Below are 17,731 nucleotides of genomic sequence, written 5' to 3'. Positions count from 1 at the left end.
AGGAGAAAATGTTGAGTCGTGTCTTTCAGGCATGTCCTTTCCTAACAAAAATTACAGGAAACATAAAACATATTATTGCAGAACAAGTGTGTTATTTATGAAAGAGGTGTGCTTGTGTTTAGGGGCTGTAGATATAATTATTTTGTAATTGTAATGTTTTATTTTATTTCAACAGTGAGCTACAAAGACAATCAGATTATGAATGAACAGTATGAAATTCATCAACATTGAAATATATTTTATTATCAAAATAATATTTAACTGTTATCAAAACTTAGTGCAACTGTAGAAGCTTGCTCTGTTCTCTCACTGAAATCATAACTTTTACCACGTTTTTTACAGACAATATTGAGAGATAAATAGCAGTTGTCACTAATAGCTTTGCCTTCAATACCTTAAATTAGAAAGCTGACAGTCATATTGCTTGTTAACCTGTTCCACTCTGAGCCTGTTTTTCAGGTCTCAGGCTCGAAAATGACATTCCCAGAACAAATGACCATATCTTTCCTTCTAAAAGGGTTAAATTAATAATCTTTGTTCTCAAAGTAATGACAAACCTGTGAGTTGGATGTAGAAGTGTCAGAATCAATATAAATGTTTTTTATTTTAAAGAAAATTCAGATTTTACATAGTAAAAAACTGTAAATTATAGTGTCCGTCCAAAGATTATTTTTTACAGATAGTGAAAACTACCCTTGGATGATGGGTTAGTAGACTAAAAGCTTTAGGAATCCAAAGTACAACATATAATAAGTACCCTGTATCAAGATTGATGCAAAACAAGTGAAATTTGACCTTTTTAGAGAGATTTAGCCAAAAACCCCCCTTTTGGGGTCATTTGGGTGGATTTGACCTATCTCTGGCTTCCTTTGGTCGATTTGGTTGGTTGACATACCCTTGTGACCGTTAGAGCCAATAGAATCGAAGGGGGAGGCCCACTCACACACACGTTGTAAAGAAAAAATGTGGGCGCTTCGCGTGTGGAAAACGAAACCAAAGTGGAGGAATGTCTCCTTCTGGAGTTTGGAAACTAAAACGCAGTTGTATTGCTTATGGATTATCAGAAATAATTTCAAAGAAGGCACAGACACATAGGATGAACCTATGGATTAACTGCAGCATCGTTTTTTTATCGTTTTAATGCCATTGAAGACCACTTTTGACCAAGGTAAGCCATATTTACGTTTGTTAGCTACTTAGCTCCACATGTGATGATGTACGCTTTCGTTTATAGCGTCGCGAATGTTTATCACTGAGTGTTGAGGTTTTTTACACAGATTCAGTGTCTCCAGGACACCAAAAACGAGTGGTTGGCTGTGCATCTAGGATAAGTAATAAGGGAGTTATGAGTGAGTTTAAGTGCCTTTGTAGGTTCCGTTTTTTCGATCGAGGCTAATTCAGAGGCTGAGTGCTAGCATTGTGGGTTTCTTTTGAAAAAAAAAATTAAAAAGATCAGTTAGCTGAGTTTCTTCCCGTTACATGGATATAACACATTCATAGTTTTATTCAATATTAAGATTCCTTAGACGTTGTTTCCTGCAAATGACGCGTTTATCCGCCCGGTACCGGGGGGATGGTGTGAAACAGGTTAACATCTAAATGTAACCCTTTGCATGGAAAAAACCCTCAACTTCACTGATGTGTAGGTGATCTAGTATTTAGTATTGTTTAATGGAATGTATATCAGTGTATTAAAGTCAATACTTCATTTATTTAAACCAATATATTTCTTGATTCTTTGTACAGTATGAAAAAAGAGTATTTGTACCTGTGCTGAAGTTCACTGCTGTGAGGAGTCCAGTTCTGTCTCTCACTCTCTGGTCCATCCTGTCTGCATCACCTGGAAACTTTAAACAAACAGATATATATGTAAAGAACCATGTGTACAAACAATATAACTTATTCTCTTCTGTTGAACATGTTGGATTGTGTATTGTCCGAGTCAGGGTTCTTTTTATTTTACTGTAACTTTGGAAGTTGTGTTACCAATGCTGTTGTGTTACTGTTTATTTGATACCAATTTGGTAATGCACATTTCCTGCTGAAATACATGCATACCAAGTTACTGCGTGGCACTTTGGTTTTGATAAAACAGTGTAGTTCCACTATATAAACGTTACATTCATAATCAAACGAGACAATCTGCAAGATAATGAGCTATTTGTTGTTATTTTTAATGCTTGTCCTTCACACGTTAATCAAATAAAATAAGTACCGATACATAGCAGAACAATTGTGGCGATGTTCAGCTTAATAAGCCTTGTTCAACATAATTTATTTAGCTAATACTACAGCGGGCTGCAGGCGAACCAAGTCTGCGTTTCGCTGCATTCCTTGATCTCCAGTTATAATGCCGGACTCCGCCGCCGGCCGAAGCTAACGGAGCCGCCGGGACGCGCTAGCGAGCTAGCCCCCTGCGGCTCCGTTAGCTTCGGCCGGCGTGGACTCCGGCGGCCACCACTGGGATAATTGGGTCCCCTTTTAACATTTGCTCCCGTTTAGCATTATGGGCGTCACAGCCATATACTATAAAAGGCTGAATCATAAACTAAACTGTATATATATATATATACACATGTATAAAGGGTTACGTCCTTAGCTGGCTAATAAGCTACATAATAAGCTACATAACAAGCTAAACTAACAAGCACACAAACACCTGCTAACGGGATTAACATGTATAATATTATCATTTTACTCACCGAAAAAAGCTGAGAGTAGACTTCTTGGAAGGTCTGTTAGTACATTCAAGCGCACAGCACTACATTTCAATTGTCTGGTATTTGTAACAATATTCACCACGAACACGGCTAAAGGGTCAAGTACAGCAACTACAACTAACTAACGTTGTAGCCTAGCAGAGTGGACAAATTGCTGTTAGCTGACAGTGAGGCACGTACCTGTCCATCAAAGTGACCACGCCCTAATTTATGCAAAAACTTTAAGACCTAATATAAATAAAAGGGTCGTGTTAGAAAACAATTCACTCACAGATCCATAATCATGAAGGTGGAATCTAACTATATTCATAATAATATTTATTGGATCCATAGGTAGAAACATGTTTTTTTAGGCTGTGAAATTGGGCATTTTAACATGGGGCTCTATGGAAATTGCTCCTTTCTGCAGTCAGCGCCTATCGGCCAATATATGAACTGCAGTTTGTGGCACTTCCGCATTGGCGTCCCGGCTCTTCCCCAGAGTTTGCCGCTTGATCATTACCCTCTCTCTGTGCATAGCGCCCAGACGAGAGTGCAGCAAGTGCAGCAGAAGCCAACTGTTGCTATCTTTAAACTATGCCGCCGAAACATAATTTCAGCCAATCAGCGTCGTCAAATCTGATGGTCACAGGGGCGCTGTACATCTCAACACTATACTCTCTTTGTTAACCATCATACTCTCTTAAGAGGTCTATTACTATAGTGTACATTACATTTTCTGTATATCTGCCAAATGTGATATTTGTGATTATATATTTTGTATCAGAGCAAAAGGTCAGATAAAAAAACATTAAGTTGATCTTTGTTTACATTCATTTTGACATATTATATTATGGAATGTTTAATACCTATACTTCATAATTGAAATAGTTTCCCAGTCTTGACTCTGTAGAGACGATTGTTTGTTCACTCATCGGCCAGCAGGTGGACCTCTATGCTCAGCGTGTGATGAGGGCACATGCAGAGCTTTGCACTCTGCAACAAAGCAAACATCCATTATATCACAGCATGATACTGTGCTGTTCATCCCAAATCAATTAGAAATGAATCAACACTTGTCACTTTTTTTGGATTGTGTATATCAAACCAAGAAATCTATCTTTTTGAATTTTTATTTTGAATTTATTGTTTTTGACTCGACAATGACACAAATAATAATAATTAGCAAACCAATACAGTCTTAACCTAACACACAGACAAACTATTCTTGTGATTCTGTAAAGGCTGGGATATTTCTCAAAGATGCCTGCCGTTCACCAATGAGGTGAAGAGATTAAATTTACAATGACTCAGTTTTTTTTTTTAAGTGGGTGGTTTAGAACAAAGTCTGTCAATTCCTTCTCAATTGGTAACCACATGTTTGTGCCTGTGCATTGTGTCTCAAGGTAAGGGTACAGTATGTGCATTACAGTATAATATAATACTCTGTTAATATAGGTGTTGAATAGGCTGAATGTGTTAAATACATGACCAGATCGCCTTTTTAATAGAGAAGCATGGTGTTTTTTTAAAATTCCTCCATTAGCTTGTATGTGCCAAATTGCTTCAAATTATTTACATAATATCTCTTGTTGCTATGTAAAATGTCATTCATTTGACATTTCAATGGTCATTTTTTAATTTGTTGACACAGAGGAACCTGACGCAGCACAGCAGTCTTCCCATTGGTTAATACCGCACCATCAGCGGAGGTATTGGGATATATGAAACCAGTCTGGGACACTTCCTCTTCTGAGTTTCTACCATGTACGGTGCAGCCTTAGCACGTTGAGACAGCTTACGTGTTGTGTTTTTATCTTTGTTCCCTTTGCCGAACACAGTGTCAGCAGCAGCCATTGGGACATCTTGCAGCAACAGGTTGGGATGCTTTGGAGCTGGGTCAACCTCCATTGTAGAAAACCCAGTTTTTAGTTTTGACCTTTGTTCATTTTATATTTATATATGTATAGGTTTATATATCCTTGTCTTTTATAGTCAAGCAGAAATCTTAGCTTTTATTATTTCTTTACCACCTTATTACTTACCATAGCAAAAGTATGACAGAGCTTCGAGCCACGTCTTATTTAAGTATTTTTGTTGTTCATGCTCCTAGTGTTTTTCCTCTTTAAGAGTGATTTTGTTTTTTGTACCACTATAGTTGAGCTTTGGTTTGAATAAAACAACCGCAAGGGGGTGCAACGTTTTCTGGGCTTTGCTAACTTTTACAGGCGCTTCATCAGAAGTTTCAGCGCCATTGCTTCTCCCCTTCATGTTCTCACATCCCCTCAGGTGCCTTTTGTGTGGTCTCCTCAGGCCGAGGAGGCTTTCCGCCGTCTCAAGGAGAGGTTCACCTCAGCCCCCATCCTCATCATCCCCGGCCCAACTCGTCAGTTCGTGGTAGAGGTTGACGCCTCAAATGAAGGGGTGGGGACTGTCCTGTCGCAGCGGTCCAAGGAAGACAACAAACTTCATCCCTGTGCCTTTCTCTCCAAGAAACTCTCCTCTGCAGAGCGGAACTACGACATGGGGAACCGTGAGTTGTTGGCGGTAAAGATTGCTCTGGAGGAATGGAGACATTGGTTGGATGGGGCTCAGCTCCCTTTTATAGTGTGGACCGACCACAAGAATCTCGAGTACATTAGGAAGGCTAAAATACTAAATTCTCGCCAATCAAGATGGTCTCTGTTTTTTAACCGTTTTAACTTCACTCTGTCTTACAGGCCGGGGTCCCAGAACGCCAAGCCGGATGCCCTGTCCTGTTTGTTTGACCCCGAGCCGGTTGCCATCCTGCCACTGAACCGTGTGGTAGGGGCGTTCACTTGGCAAATAGAATCTGTGGTGAAGCAAGCTAACGGTGAGAGTCCGGCACCTAGTGGTTGTCCGCCAAACCGTCTGTTTGTGCCTGTTACTGTACGTCCACAGGTCGCCCATTGGGCTCACTCATCGCTGCTCACCTGCCATCCTGGGGTCAAGAGGACCATATTCTTTATCAAGCAACGTTTTTGGTGGAGATCCATGGAGCGTGAGGTCCGGGAGTATGTGGAGGCCTGTCCTGTCTGCGCCCGCAACAAGACATCCTCCAGGGCACAGATGGGGCTGTACCCAGCCGGCCCTGGTCTGAGATTTCCGTGGATTTCGTCACTGGGCTCCCGATGTCAGAAGGTAACACCACCGTACTTACGGTGGTGGACCGTTTTTCTAAGATGGTTCATTACATTGCCTTACCCAAGCTGCCGTCTGCCAAAGAGACGGCAGAGATCATGATGACTCATGTGTTCCGTATCCATGGTTTCCCCAAATATATTGTCTCAGACCGGGGTCCGCAGTTCATCTCACGCTTCTGGAGGGAGTTCTGCAACCTCATCGGGGCATCGGTGAGCCTGTCATCCGGGTACCATCCGGAGTCCAATGGCCAGACCGAACGCCTTAATCGGGAATTAGAAACTGGGCTCCGCTCATCTCCCAGAACCCTTCCTCCTGGAGCAGGCATCTCACATGGGTAGAGTACTCCCACAACCCGCTCCCCACGGCCCCTACTGGGTTGACTCCCTTCCAGGCTGCCTATGGGTATCAACCTCCTACCTTCCCGGACCTCGAGAAGGAAGTCACAGTCCCGTCCGCCCATGCCCTGGTTCGGCGTTGTCACCGGATCTGGTCCGCCACCCGCAGGAGTGGGGAACGCATGAAGGTGGCGGCAGATCGGAAGCGTCGGCCAGCTCCGGAGTACAGGCCCGGCCAGAGGGTCTGGCTCTCTACCAGGGACCTTCCCCTTCATGTGGTGTCACGAAAATTGGCACCTAGGTTCGTAGGCCCATTCCCAGTGACCAAAGTAATTAACCCTGTCTCTGTCCGCCTTCGTCTCCCCAGGGTTCATCCCACTTTCCATGTGGGACGACTGAAGCCGGTAAAGGAAAGCCCCATGGTTCCCGCAGCCAAGCCCCCTCCACCCCCCCGAATGCTCGATGGCGGCCTGGTCTATACGGTCAAGCACCTGTTGGCGGTCCGGAACAGAGGCAAAGGGAGACAGTTCCTGGTTGACTGGGAGGGTTATGGACCAGAGGGACGCTCCTGGATCCCATCAAGATTTGTTGAGGATCAAACTCTCTTTTTTCGCCAGCACCCTCAGGTTCCTGGGTCGTCAGGAGTCTTCCCTAGAGGGGGGAGTACTGTCATCTCTCGCAAATTATGTTAGTTTAGTTAAGTGTTTTTGTCTTTGTCTAGTGATTTTCCCCTTTATTTTTGAATAGTAACCTTCCCTCTCGTTTCAGATACTCTGACCTCCCTTCCTTGTGTGTCTCCCACTCCTGTGATTGTCGATCCCGCCCCTGATTGTTTCCACCTGTTCCCCATTACGTGGTGTATTTATTGTCCTCGTCTCCCTTTGTCCTGTGCCAGTTTGTTTCGTTCCTTGTGACTACAACCAGCATTATCAATCCAGGATTACCCCCAAGCAGAGCTTCGAGCCACGTCTTATTTAAGTATTTTGTTGTTCATGCTCCTAGTGTTTTTCCTCTTTAAGAGTGATTTTGTTTTTTGTACCACTATAGTTGAGCTTTGGTTTGAATAAAACCTTTTTTTGTTAAATCCTGTGTGAGTTGTGCATTTGAGTTTATACCCGTTTAATCAGTTGTAACAAAGGCGATATGACCGGGGTGAAAAGTTTAACCGTTCTCAGAGGCTTGATAAATGTAATCAGTTATTGCACTCCCAATGGAGTTATGGTATTGATAATGAAGCTGCGTTATCGTTCTTATAATTGACAATTATTTGGAAAATGGCCAGTTTCACAGAAAGAAAAGGATAGGAACCGTTTATGTAATTGCATTTTCACAGAATAATATCACCTTCACAAGAAACAGGCTTCATAACATAAAGTCACTTTATTAAAGGACATGTGTAATACAGTTACCTGCGGAGTTATATTGGTTTCAAAAAATAAAAGGTGAATAAAAAGACACCTACTGTATATAATAATAATAATAATAATACATTTTATTTTTAGGCGCCTTTCATGACACCCAAGGACACCGTACAATTTGTTAAAAAATAAATGAATAAAACGCTAATAGGCAACAAAACATGATAAAAACACAAACAGGAAATCATGGAGGAGACAGTCAAGTGGACACAAATGAAACATATAATAGGGAGGACTACAGTGAGTAGGCAGATTTGAACAGGTGGGTTTTTAATTGGGATTTGAATATGGTGATTGTGTCTGACTGTCGGATGTGCGGGGGGAGGGAGTTCCAGAGTCTGGGAGCAGTGCAGCTAAAAGCCCGAGCACCCATGGTGACGAGGCGTGGGGTGGGGACGGTTAGCAGACCAGCAGAGGAGGAGCGGAGGGAGCGAGACGGGGTGTACTCCTGAAGAAGGTCAGCCAGATAGGGGGGGGGCCAGGTTATGTAGGGCTTTGTAAGTGAGCAGTAGGTTTTTGAAGTTGATGCGTGATTGAACGGGGAGCCAGTGGAGTTGGATGAGGATGGGGGTGATGTGTTCTGAGGCCTTGGTGCCGGTGATGATCCGGGCTGCAGAGTTCTGTATGATTTGTAGTTTGTTGATGAGCTTGGTGGGGATGCCTGAGAGGATGGCGTTACAGTAGTCGATGTGGGAGGTGACAAAGGCATTGACCAGGATTTCAGTGTTTGATTGAGAAAGGGATGGGCGGAGTCTGGAGATGTTGCGTATGTGGAAGAAGGCAGTCCGGGTGATGTTATTTATGTGAGGTGAAAATGAGAGGGAGCTGTCCAGGATGACACCAAGGCTCTTAACTTGGCCAGAGAAGGGGATGGAGTAGCCATCAATGATGAGGTTGGAGGCAGGGGAGGATGAGGTTTTGGAGAGGGTGGTTTGGTGCCAACCAGCAGGGCTTCGGTTTTGCTGCCGTTGAGCTTTAGGAAGTTCCTGCTCATCCAGTTCCTGATGTCCTGGAGGCAGTTGGTGAGAGAGGTTGGGGGGAGGGCAGTGTTGGGTTTGCTGGAAATGTAGACCTGTGTATCATCGGCGTAACAGTGGAAATGGACATTGTGATGACGGAGGATAGTGCCAAGGGGGAGTAGGTAGATGATAAACAGGAGTGGACCCAATACTGACCCCTGAGGAACACCATGTGAGACAGTGGAGCAGCTTGACCGGTGGGTGCTGAGACGGACATATTGTTTTCTGTCTGTGAGGTAGGATGAAAACCATGAGAGTGCAGTACCAGTGATCCCAATGTCTGCCAAGCGTTTGATAAGCAGTGGGTGCGAGATGGTGTCAAAGGCAGCTGTGAGGTCAAGGAGGATTAGGATGGTGAGCAGTCCAGAGTCAGCTGCACGGAGGAGGTCGTTGGTGATTTTTACCAGCGCTGTTTCGGTGCTGTGCTTTGAGCGGAAACCCGATTGCAAGGGTTCATGAAGGTTGTTTTTGTCCAGGTGTTGTTGAAGTTGGTCAGCAACCACTCTTTCAAGGGTTTTTGAGATGAAGGAGAGGTTAGAGATGGGCCTGTAGTTATTCAGGTCATCTCGGTCAGCTCCAGGTTTTTTGAGTGTTGGTGTTATTGCAGCAGTTTTGAGGTTTGGCGGTACAGTTCCAGTTGCGAGGGACGAGTTAATGATTCTTGTGATCAAGGGGTAAGTAGAGGGCATACAGGCTTTAACGAGGGCAGTGGGGAGTGGGTCAAGCTGACATGTAGTAGGTTTGGATTTACGGATGAGCTCAGTGATGGAGAACTCAGTAGCTGTCGAAAAATTGGACAGGGTGGGGATTAGCTGGTGACTGGTGGAGCTCAGCCACTGTGGGTCGTCTTTGGAGGTGCTAAATGCAGCCAGTTGCAGGTGGATGGTGTTGATTTTGCTAGTGAAGAAATTCAGAAAGTCATTGCAGTCATCAGATGAGATGTCTGTGGGGAGAGTTGTGGGCGGTTGAAGTAGGTGTCTGACGGTTGAGAAGAGGTTTCTCGTGTTACCTTTTCCAGAACTGATGAGGTTGGAGTAGTAGGAGGACTTAGCGGTGGTGAGGGCGTTCTTGTAAAGGCAGAGATGTTCTTTGTAGAGCTGTATGTGGATTAAGAGTCCAGTCTTTTTGCACAGACGTTCAAGACGCCGGCCAGTGGTTTTTAGCTGGTGGAGGGCAGCAGTGTACCAGGGAGCAGTGTGCACAAATGAGACTATGCGAGACTTCAGGGGAGCCAGCGCATCCAGGGAAGATGCGAGACAGTTGTTGTAGTGACTCACCAGTTCAGCAGGGGTTGAGGAGGAGGATGGGGGTGGACTGGGCACGGAGGTAATAAGGGAGTTAAGGTCTCTGGGGTCAATGCGTTTGATGTTTCTGAAGGTAATGGTCCGCAGTGCTCTTGTTTTAGATAGGGGGACATTTACCTCAAAAAGCACAGATTTATGGTCAGAGATGGGGAACTCAGCATCAGTGAGGTTAAAAGGAGTGACACCGGTGCAACAGACTAGATCTAATATGTGACCTTTGTTGTGGGTTGGAAAATTGACATATTGTGTAATACCAAGACACTCAAGGAGTGAGATGAAGTCCTTTGCATATGTGCAGAGATAGAAGAACTCAGATATTGTACTTCAGTAAAAGTAGGAACACTCAAGTAAAAGTCCTGCATTCAAAATCTTAATCAAGTAAAAGTACAGAAGTATTGGCATCAAAATATACTTAAAGTACCAACAGTCAAAGTACTCATTGTGCAGAGTGGTCCATTTCAGAATTATATATTATTTGTTTTGATTATAATTTTTGATGCATTGATATGTTTATAAAAGCTGGTAAAGGTGGAACCATTCGTATTATTTGGATTTACTGCTCGGTAGTTTGTTAATTTAGTACAGGTGTAACTAATGTCTTATTTAAGTGTTGATTATATTTTACATAATTAATCCATATCTGCAAAGTAACTAAAGGTATTAAGTATATGTGGTGGAGTAAAAGTACAATATTTATTGCTGAATTGTAGTGGGGTAGAAGAACAAAGTAGCAGAAAACGGAGATACTCATGTAAAGTACAAATACCTCAAAATTCTGACATCATTACCAAAAACAAAAACAACGCACGTGCCTTGTTTGCTACCGTCGACAGACTAACTAACCCCCCAGTGTCAGTGGCCTCTGAATTTCTATCCACCAGGGCATGCAATGATTTTGCCTCCTTCTTCACTGACAAAATTCAGAAAATTAGACAAGCAGTCAGTGTCTCTGCATCAGGTACAGCAAATGTGTTGTCCCTATGTCCACCTAATATCAATTCAAACACCATGACACAATTCCATCAGATTAATGATAAAAACTTAGAGGACATTTTTCAACTTCTGAAATCCTCCTCCTGCTGCCTTGATATTATTCCAACAGGATTTTTCAAAGATGTTTTTCATTGCATGGCCTCAGATCTACTTCATACTGTATAGTAAACACATCTCTTCACTCAGGTATTTTTCCAGAGGGCCTGACAACTGAAGTCATTAAACCGCTCTTAAAAAAGAATAATCTAGATGCTTCAGTAATGAAGGCCCATATCAAACCTGCCATTTCTAGGTAAAATCATTGAAATCATTTTTCAACAGTTGAGTAACTTCTTGCATTTAAATAACTCTTTGGATGTGTTCCAGTCAGGATTTCGTCCAAACCACAGCACTGAGACTGCTCTTGTAAAGGTCTTCAATGACATCCACTTAAACACAGACAGTGGCAGAACTTCAGTGTTAGTATTATTAGATCTCAGTGCTGCGTTTGACACTGTTGACCACAACATATTACTAGACCGACTAGAAAACTGGGTGGGACTTTTGGCAACAGTTCTAAATTGGTTTGAGTCCTACTTAAAGGACAGAAAAAACTTTGTTTCTATAGGTAAATACACATCTGAGTTGACAAATATGACATGTGGGGTACCTCAAGGCTCCATCTTGGGGCCTCTTCTCTTTAACATCTACATGCTACCACTGGCTCAGATAATGAAAAACAACAAAATAAGTTACCATAGCTATGCGGATGACACACAAATTTACGTAACAATTTCACCAGGAGATTATGCTCCAATTCAAACACTGAGTAAGTGCATTGAACAAATCAATGACTGGATGTGTCAGAACTTTCTCCAATTAAACAAAGATAAAACTGAGTTAATGGTTTTTGGAGCCAAGGCAGAACGTATAAAGGTTAGCGCTGAGCTTCAGTCTGCAATGTTCAAAACTACAGATAAAGCCAGAAATCTAGGTGTAGTCATGGACTCTGACCTGAGTTTCAACAGTCACATTAAAACAGTTACTAAATCAGCCTACTATCACCTAAAGAACATATCTAGGATTAAAAGACTAATGTCACAGCAGGATTTGGAAAAACTTGTCCATGCTTTTATCTTCAGTAGACTCGACTACTGTAATGGTGTCTTTACAGGTCTCACTAAAAAATCTATTAGAAAGCTGCAGCTAATTCAGAACGCCGCTGCTCGAGTCCTCACTAACACTAAGAAAGTGGATCACATCACTCCTGTTCTGAAGTCCTTACACTGGCTTCCTGTGTGTCAAAGAATAGATTTCAAAATATTGTTGCTGGTTTGTAAAGCTTTGAATGGTTTAGGCCCAAAATACATGTCTGACCTACTGCTAAATTATGAACCATCCAGAACTCTCAGGTCTTCAGGGACTGGTCAGCTTTCTGTCCCCAGAGTCAGAACTAAACATGGTAAAGCAGCATTCAGTTATTATGCTCCAAATATCTGGAACAAACTCCCAGAAACCTGCAGGTCCGCTGCAACTCTTACTACTTTTAAATCCAGGCTGAAGACTTTTCTTTTTGCCGCTGCTTTTAATTGAACTATTCACATCTTAAACTGCACTGTAACTTTTATCCATGTATTTTTTCTTTTAATGTTTATTTTATTATCTTTTCTTTTTAATGACTGATTTTAAATGCCATTTTCTTAATGTCTTCCATTTTTGTAAAGCACTTTGAATTGCCTTGTGTTGAAAGGTGCTATATAAATAAACTTGCCTTGCCTTGCCTTGCCTTAAGTACAGTACTTTGTTTTGTTTAATGTATACCCCGTTTATCTAGGCCCTTTTTGTTTTTTGTTTGATGTATATATGTCACACTGTAGGACTGCGGGAAACGATATTTCGAGATTTCTGGATGTAGAACATGTAGAATTCTTGACAATAAAGCTGACTTTGACTTTGACTTTAACTTTTGAGTAAATGTACTTAGCAGATAGCTACTTTTACAGCACTGCATATGTGCAGTCTTTCGTATTCTTACTATAAATTACAATTATTATGCAACACCTACAAACAGTCCCTTCAGCCGATGTTTCCACTTTGATCCTATTCAACAAGCTCCCCCAGCTGACCTGCCAATAACCCAGATTTACGAGGCCAAATTAAGATAAGGAAGGTTTTCAGAAAGTCAAACATGATAAGTTTATGAGCGGTGCTGTATCTTATCTCTGACAAGGAAGTGTGGTGTCATGCGAAAATCTCTCCTGCAGAATAACACAGCAGCTCAATACCAAGAAGCACGTTGCAGTGCTGAGTACCCTCAAACCTTGACTTCAATACAACAGTTCAAAAGGTTATTATAATTATTTATTATAAAGAAGCCAACTGTTATCAGTATTCAGCCAGAATATTCATTTTATGATTCAACTTTACAAGAAAAATAAAAAAACAAGTTCATTTCATGTTGTCAACACAGTATATACAACACACATGACAATTAAAGCTCATCAATAAACAGTTATTATATTTTACAGATTACAGTAGAGTTTGGGTTATAAATCCAGCAAATGATGTATCAAAGCTCATTATGATCTTTGTACCACGTCATTTAAAAACACTTTAACACAATAATGTCATCGAGTACTGCTATCTGTTGGTCCCCAGCGGGTCAAAATACAGAGTCCTGTGACCTGGGGAATGTGTGTTGGTCAGCAAGGGGGCTGTTGGAGCTGCTCTGGGGAACAGCGCTGACTGAAGAGGTTCAGGGAGGCAGCACGGCAGCCAGCACACTGCCTGCAGCGGGGGCTTCTGTAGCGCCTGGGGGGGGGGGGGACATACATACTGATGAGAAGATGTCTCAAAGAACCAATACAATCACTAATCACTATTCTAGTCAATTAAATGATATTGTTCTGTATGTAAAAAAGATTGACATATATATCTAATAAAGTTTTCATACCAGAGATGCAACACATTTAAACAAGGGCATAATGTGAAAGTTAAAAAATAATATAATAAGACAATTGCTAAAGAAAATTACAAGAGCTACTTTAATTATGGGCCAAATTAAATACATTTAAATTATAATGTTCACAGGAGCTCGTGGTAAGATATGGGTTTTAATTTAATTTTAATTTTAAATATGACAATTTAATGTCATTTTCCATCATATTACTTTTGAAACGTTGTTATTTGATCTCTTTCACCTTTTTAAATGTATGTTTAAAAATGTCCCGACCCTGTTTCTCTCTTTCTTTGTAAATAACGTAAGCTTCATTTTGAGTTTAAAGCACTCATTATGGGAATATTATTGTGATGAATATATGAAATGTGATGTTACCTCAAAATAAAGCAGGGGATGACTTGCAGGCCGGCTGCTCATCAGTTCTATGTCCTTCAGAGTTTCTGCTTTCCTCCGTTTGGCTCTGCGGTTCTGGAACCAAATCTTCAGCACAAACAACATGTCACATAAATGTATCTATGACATACTCACAACTTAGCCATAAATATGTAGCAGAGTACCAAAAGTAACACATGTATTATTATTCTCCTCTGAGCATGCATTATCATTGAATCATAGTACACAGAAAAACGGAAAGGTTAACTTTAATGAAATGTATTATACATAACTGTATTAGGTTAGTTGAAAGCAATAATATTAGTAAAGTTAAAATAGAAAATGTTATTGCTTTCATATATCCTTATAAAGTTATGTGAAGTCTGTTGACATAATACATGTAATTAAAGTCAACGTTTCAGTTTTTTGAGTGTACAAACTTCTACACCGAAATTGTCAATAATAGTTATGGAGGTATTTCTTCATATAAGCAACTGTCCAAAGACCATTGCCATGGTTCCATTATTAACTATTCATTATAATAAGCCCATTGTTTAAAGGTGGGGTAGGTAAGTTTGAGAAACCGGCTCGACATCGCTAGAATTTGAAAATACACGACCGGAGAAAATCTGCCACTTCCTTATAGAGCCCCTCCTCCAACACACACGAACGCGCACATGACCAATGAGGGCACAAGATAAGTTTGTGCACAGATGGAAGGCTGACAGGCAGGTAGGCCATCCAGTTATTTTAGCCGGGCCGGCTAAAATGATGGGTCGTGCTTTTTACAGTACTACGGCTTCCACAGATGACATTTTTTTATGGATTTTTTGTCAAAGGAATATAACAAAAAGTGTATCTCGAGCCGGTCTCTCAAACTTACCTACCCCACCTTTAATTCACTGAACTGTTGGTGACCCCAGTTTGACTTATTGACTCCTTCCAGCAATACACAAGTTGCAAAATAAAGACGATGTGTTGTCATAGTTTGCTTATTTGATACTACTGTAGTTGGACAAGGAGAACTAGATTGAAGCTATTTAAATGTTATCAGAACAATCAATATTAAATATTGTCTAATTTTAATATACAGATGTTTTAACATGAATACAAAACCGTCCTTAAACATATTTGTTGAGTAGTAAACTAGTACTTTACTTGTCAAGTTTAATTTGTCTGTAGCCTGTTTGTAATTCAAATACATTTATACATGCAGTGATTCAAGTTGCTGATTCTTTTGGGCTATTATTTATTTATTCCATGACCTTTTTTTGTACAAAGTAGTTTGTATTACTTTTTACAAGTAGCTTAAGTTAAACACACTTAATTTCTTCGCTGTAGTTTTAACTTTTACCAGGTTGAAATAATTGCTTCCAAAGCAGCTTCCCAATACTGTCAGTATATTGTTTTTAATGCTGCCATGATAATTCTTGGTAACATATACAAACAAATCCTTCACTAATCACATTACAAATGTTGCACTCATGCTAAGTTTTCAAGACAAGTAATGCAACAAAAATCAAACAAAAACACACATAAATAACCGTGATGAGCGTTGTGTGTCCTACCTGTATTCGTCCCTCTGAGAGTTGCAGGCGAGAGGCTAACTGCTCTCTTCTGTTCACGTCTGGGTAGTGAGTCTGCTGGAAGGCTTTCTCCAGCTCCTGCACCTGGACCGGGGTGAAAGTGACCCGCGTTTGCCTCTTTTTCCTCTGACCTGTAAACACATTATTGTTACTGACATCTTCCTCGTCAGCATCATTTTAACACTAAACATATGGCTTCAAAAATCACAATACTCACTCATGCTGTCCGTGGTGGCTTTTGGAGACTCTTCAAGTAGTCTGATTTGTGTTGTTTCTAATAGCAGAGAGAAAAACATTATATTTAATATCAACAATGATGTCCTTTTGGACTAGAAAAAGAGTGATAAACAACATACCTGCACATGAGATCTGCTTAGATATCCTGGTGTTCTCCTTGATAACAGACCAGTTACGATGTGCTTTCTTCTCCTTTCTGGCACATGTGGGCCCCCATAGTATTTCCTCAATAGAATGGGATAGTTTTTTGCATGGCTGAGATTCCATTTCTTGATCCATGCAGGACTCTTTCTCTGTATTTCCTCTATTCCACATTCCCAGTAGCTTAACCCCCTCCATTGGTCCCTTCGTCATCAGATGTTTGTAGTACTGACTTTATTCACCAGTACTCAGGAGCTTTAAAATATCACAAACCTCTTCTCCTTCTTTTCCCGTCTGGTATGGTTGTTGCACTGTGCAAGGTGAGGACAGTGAGGTCGCCCTCCCTCCCCTGTCAGCCTGTTTGACCTGCATCACATGTTTTTTATCAGGGAGGAGCGACTGGCGATATGTCATACTTCTAGGAAAAGTTTTTTCCTTAAGCGTCCCGTTTTACCCTTTAAATGTAAGATGTGCTCATTGTGAATGTGTAAACTTGTTCCAGGTATGTGCCCTTATCCATTTTCTACACACACTAGATAAATAATCAAACTGTATTTAGGTCTTACATTAACTCTGAGGTTTTTCTACCAGCAATGTCACCAGCATTAAAAAATCTTGAATTTTAGGGACGAGCTCGGACAAAATCTCCTTGCCTTTGTAGCTTGCTTTACACTTAAGCAACACTTAACACGTAAAACAGATTTAAACCGTTGCTTCTCTTTCTTATCACCGGATTATTGGAAGAATAACCGTTATCACCTTGGCCTCTATATGCCCTTTCACGCTTCAGTTCACCTCACTGACACACTGGGAACGGCAGTCAGTGACTCCTTGAGGTGTGTTGGGAGCATTATGTGTTTAGTTTTCTCCATCTGGTGGTGTTGGCTCCTCAGTGCATGTACACCTTATCTCTGAATATAAGAAGGCAACATTATGAGGTCTTGCCCTATGACATGTAAAGATCAGGTGGTGTTAGTAGATATTTTTTAAATGGCAGACATTTTGACATTTCATGGCAGGAAAACAAAGGTGTATAAAGCTTATTATACAGATCAGAAAAAACGTTTACATTGAAAGTCTACAGCAGGGATACCAATAGTTACTAATAATCTTCGATTGAGCCAAAATTCACTAGGCCTATAGGACATGACAGATAAATGAGATATGTTAATAGCTGCAGCTCCAGCTTCTTTAGTTGTAAATGCTTTGGTTACATTTGAAATAGTTTTTACAAAAGTCAACAAAGCTTGATCCCCGTTCCATTATGCATGTTCTCAAATGTAGGGATGATTCATACAAATGAAAATAAACTGGTTCTACTAGGGACACAATGAATATCATGTTTAAAATATTTTGGTGTAAATACAAATTTAAGGATCATAATTATACAAATTTCTCTTTAGCTTTTGCTCCTCTTTAGCTGATAGTTGTCTCTGCTCAAGTCTAATCTGCACTTTGAATTAGAAACATGCACCCTATCTGGCTCGTGGCCGTAAGTTGAGTATGACTGGTCTATAGAGAGGA

The 17,731-nt window shown here is 41.0% G+C and overlaps 1 protein-coding gene across 1 annotated transcript; it reads right to left on the bottom strand.

Moving 5' to 3' along the window:
• Positions 1 to 13,339: 13,339 nt before the first annotated feature.
• LOC117491879 (intestine-specific homeobox) lies at positions 13,340 to 16,496 on the bottom strand. The gene is made up of 5 exons (XM_034141991.1): positions 16,186 to 16,496; positions 16,047 to 16,103; positions 15,812 to 15,960; positions 14,247 to 14,351; positions 13,340 to 13,723 (listed from the first exon to the last, which is right to left on the bottom strand). Exons 1-5 carry the CDS (start codon positions 16,418 to 16,420, stop codon positions 13,553 to 13,555), a joined length of 717 nt encoding a protein of 238 aa, XP_033997882.1. The 5' UTR covers positions 16,421 to 16,496; the 3' UTR covers positions 13,340 to 13,552.
• Positions 16,497 to 17,731: the final 1,235 nt, after the last annotated feature.

The sequence above is a fragment of the Trematomus bernacchii genome, unplaced genomic scaffold (genome assembly GCF_902827165.1).
Source record: "Trematomus bernacchii unplaced genomic scaffold, fTreBer1.1, whole genome shotgun sequence".
Classification (NCBI taxonomy): domain Eukaryota; kingdom Metazoa; phylum Chordata; class Actinopteri; order Perciformes; family Nototheniidae; genus Trematomus; species Trematomus bernacchii.
The sequence above is the reverse complement of the archived record's forward strand: the minus strand, read 5'-3'. Positions and strand labels throughout refer to the sequence as shown.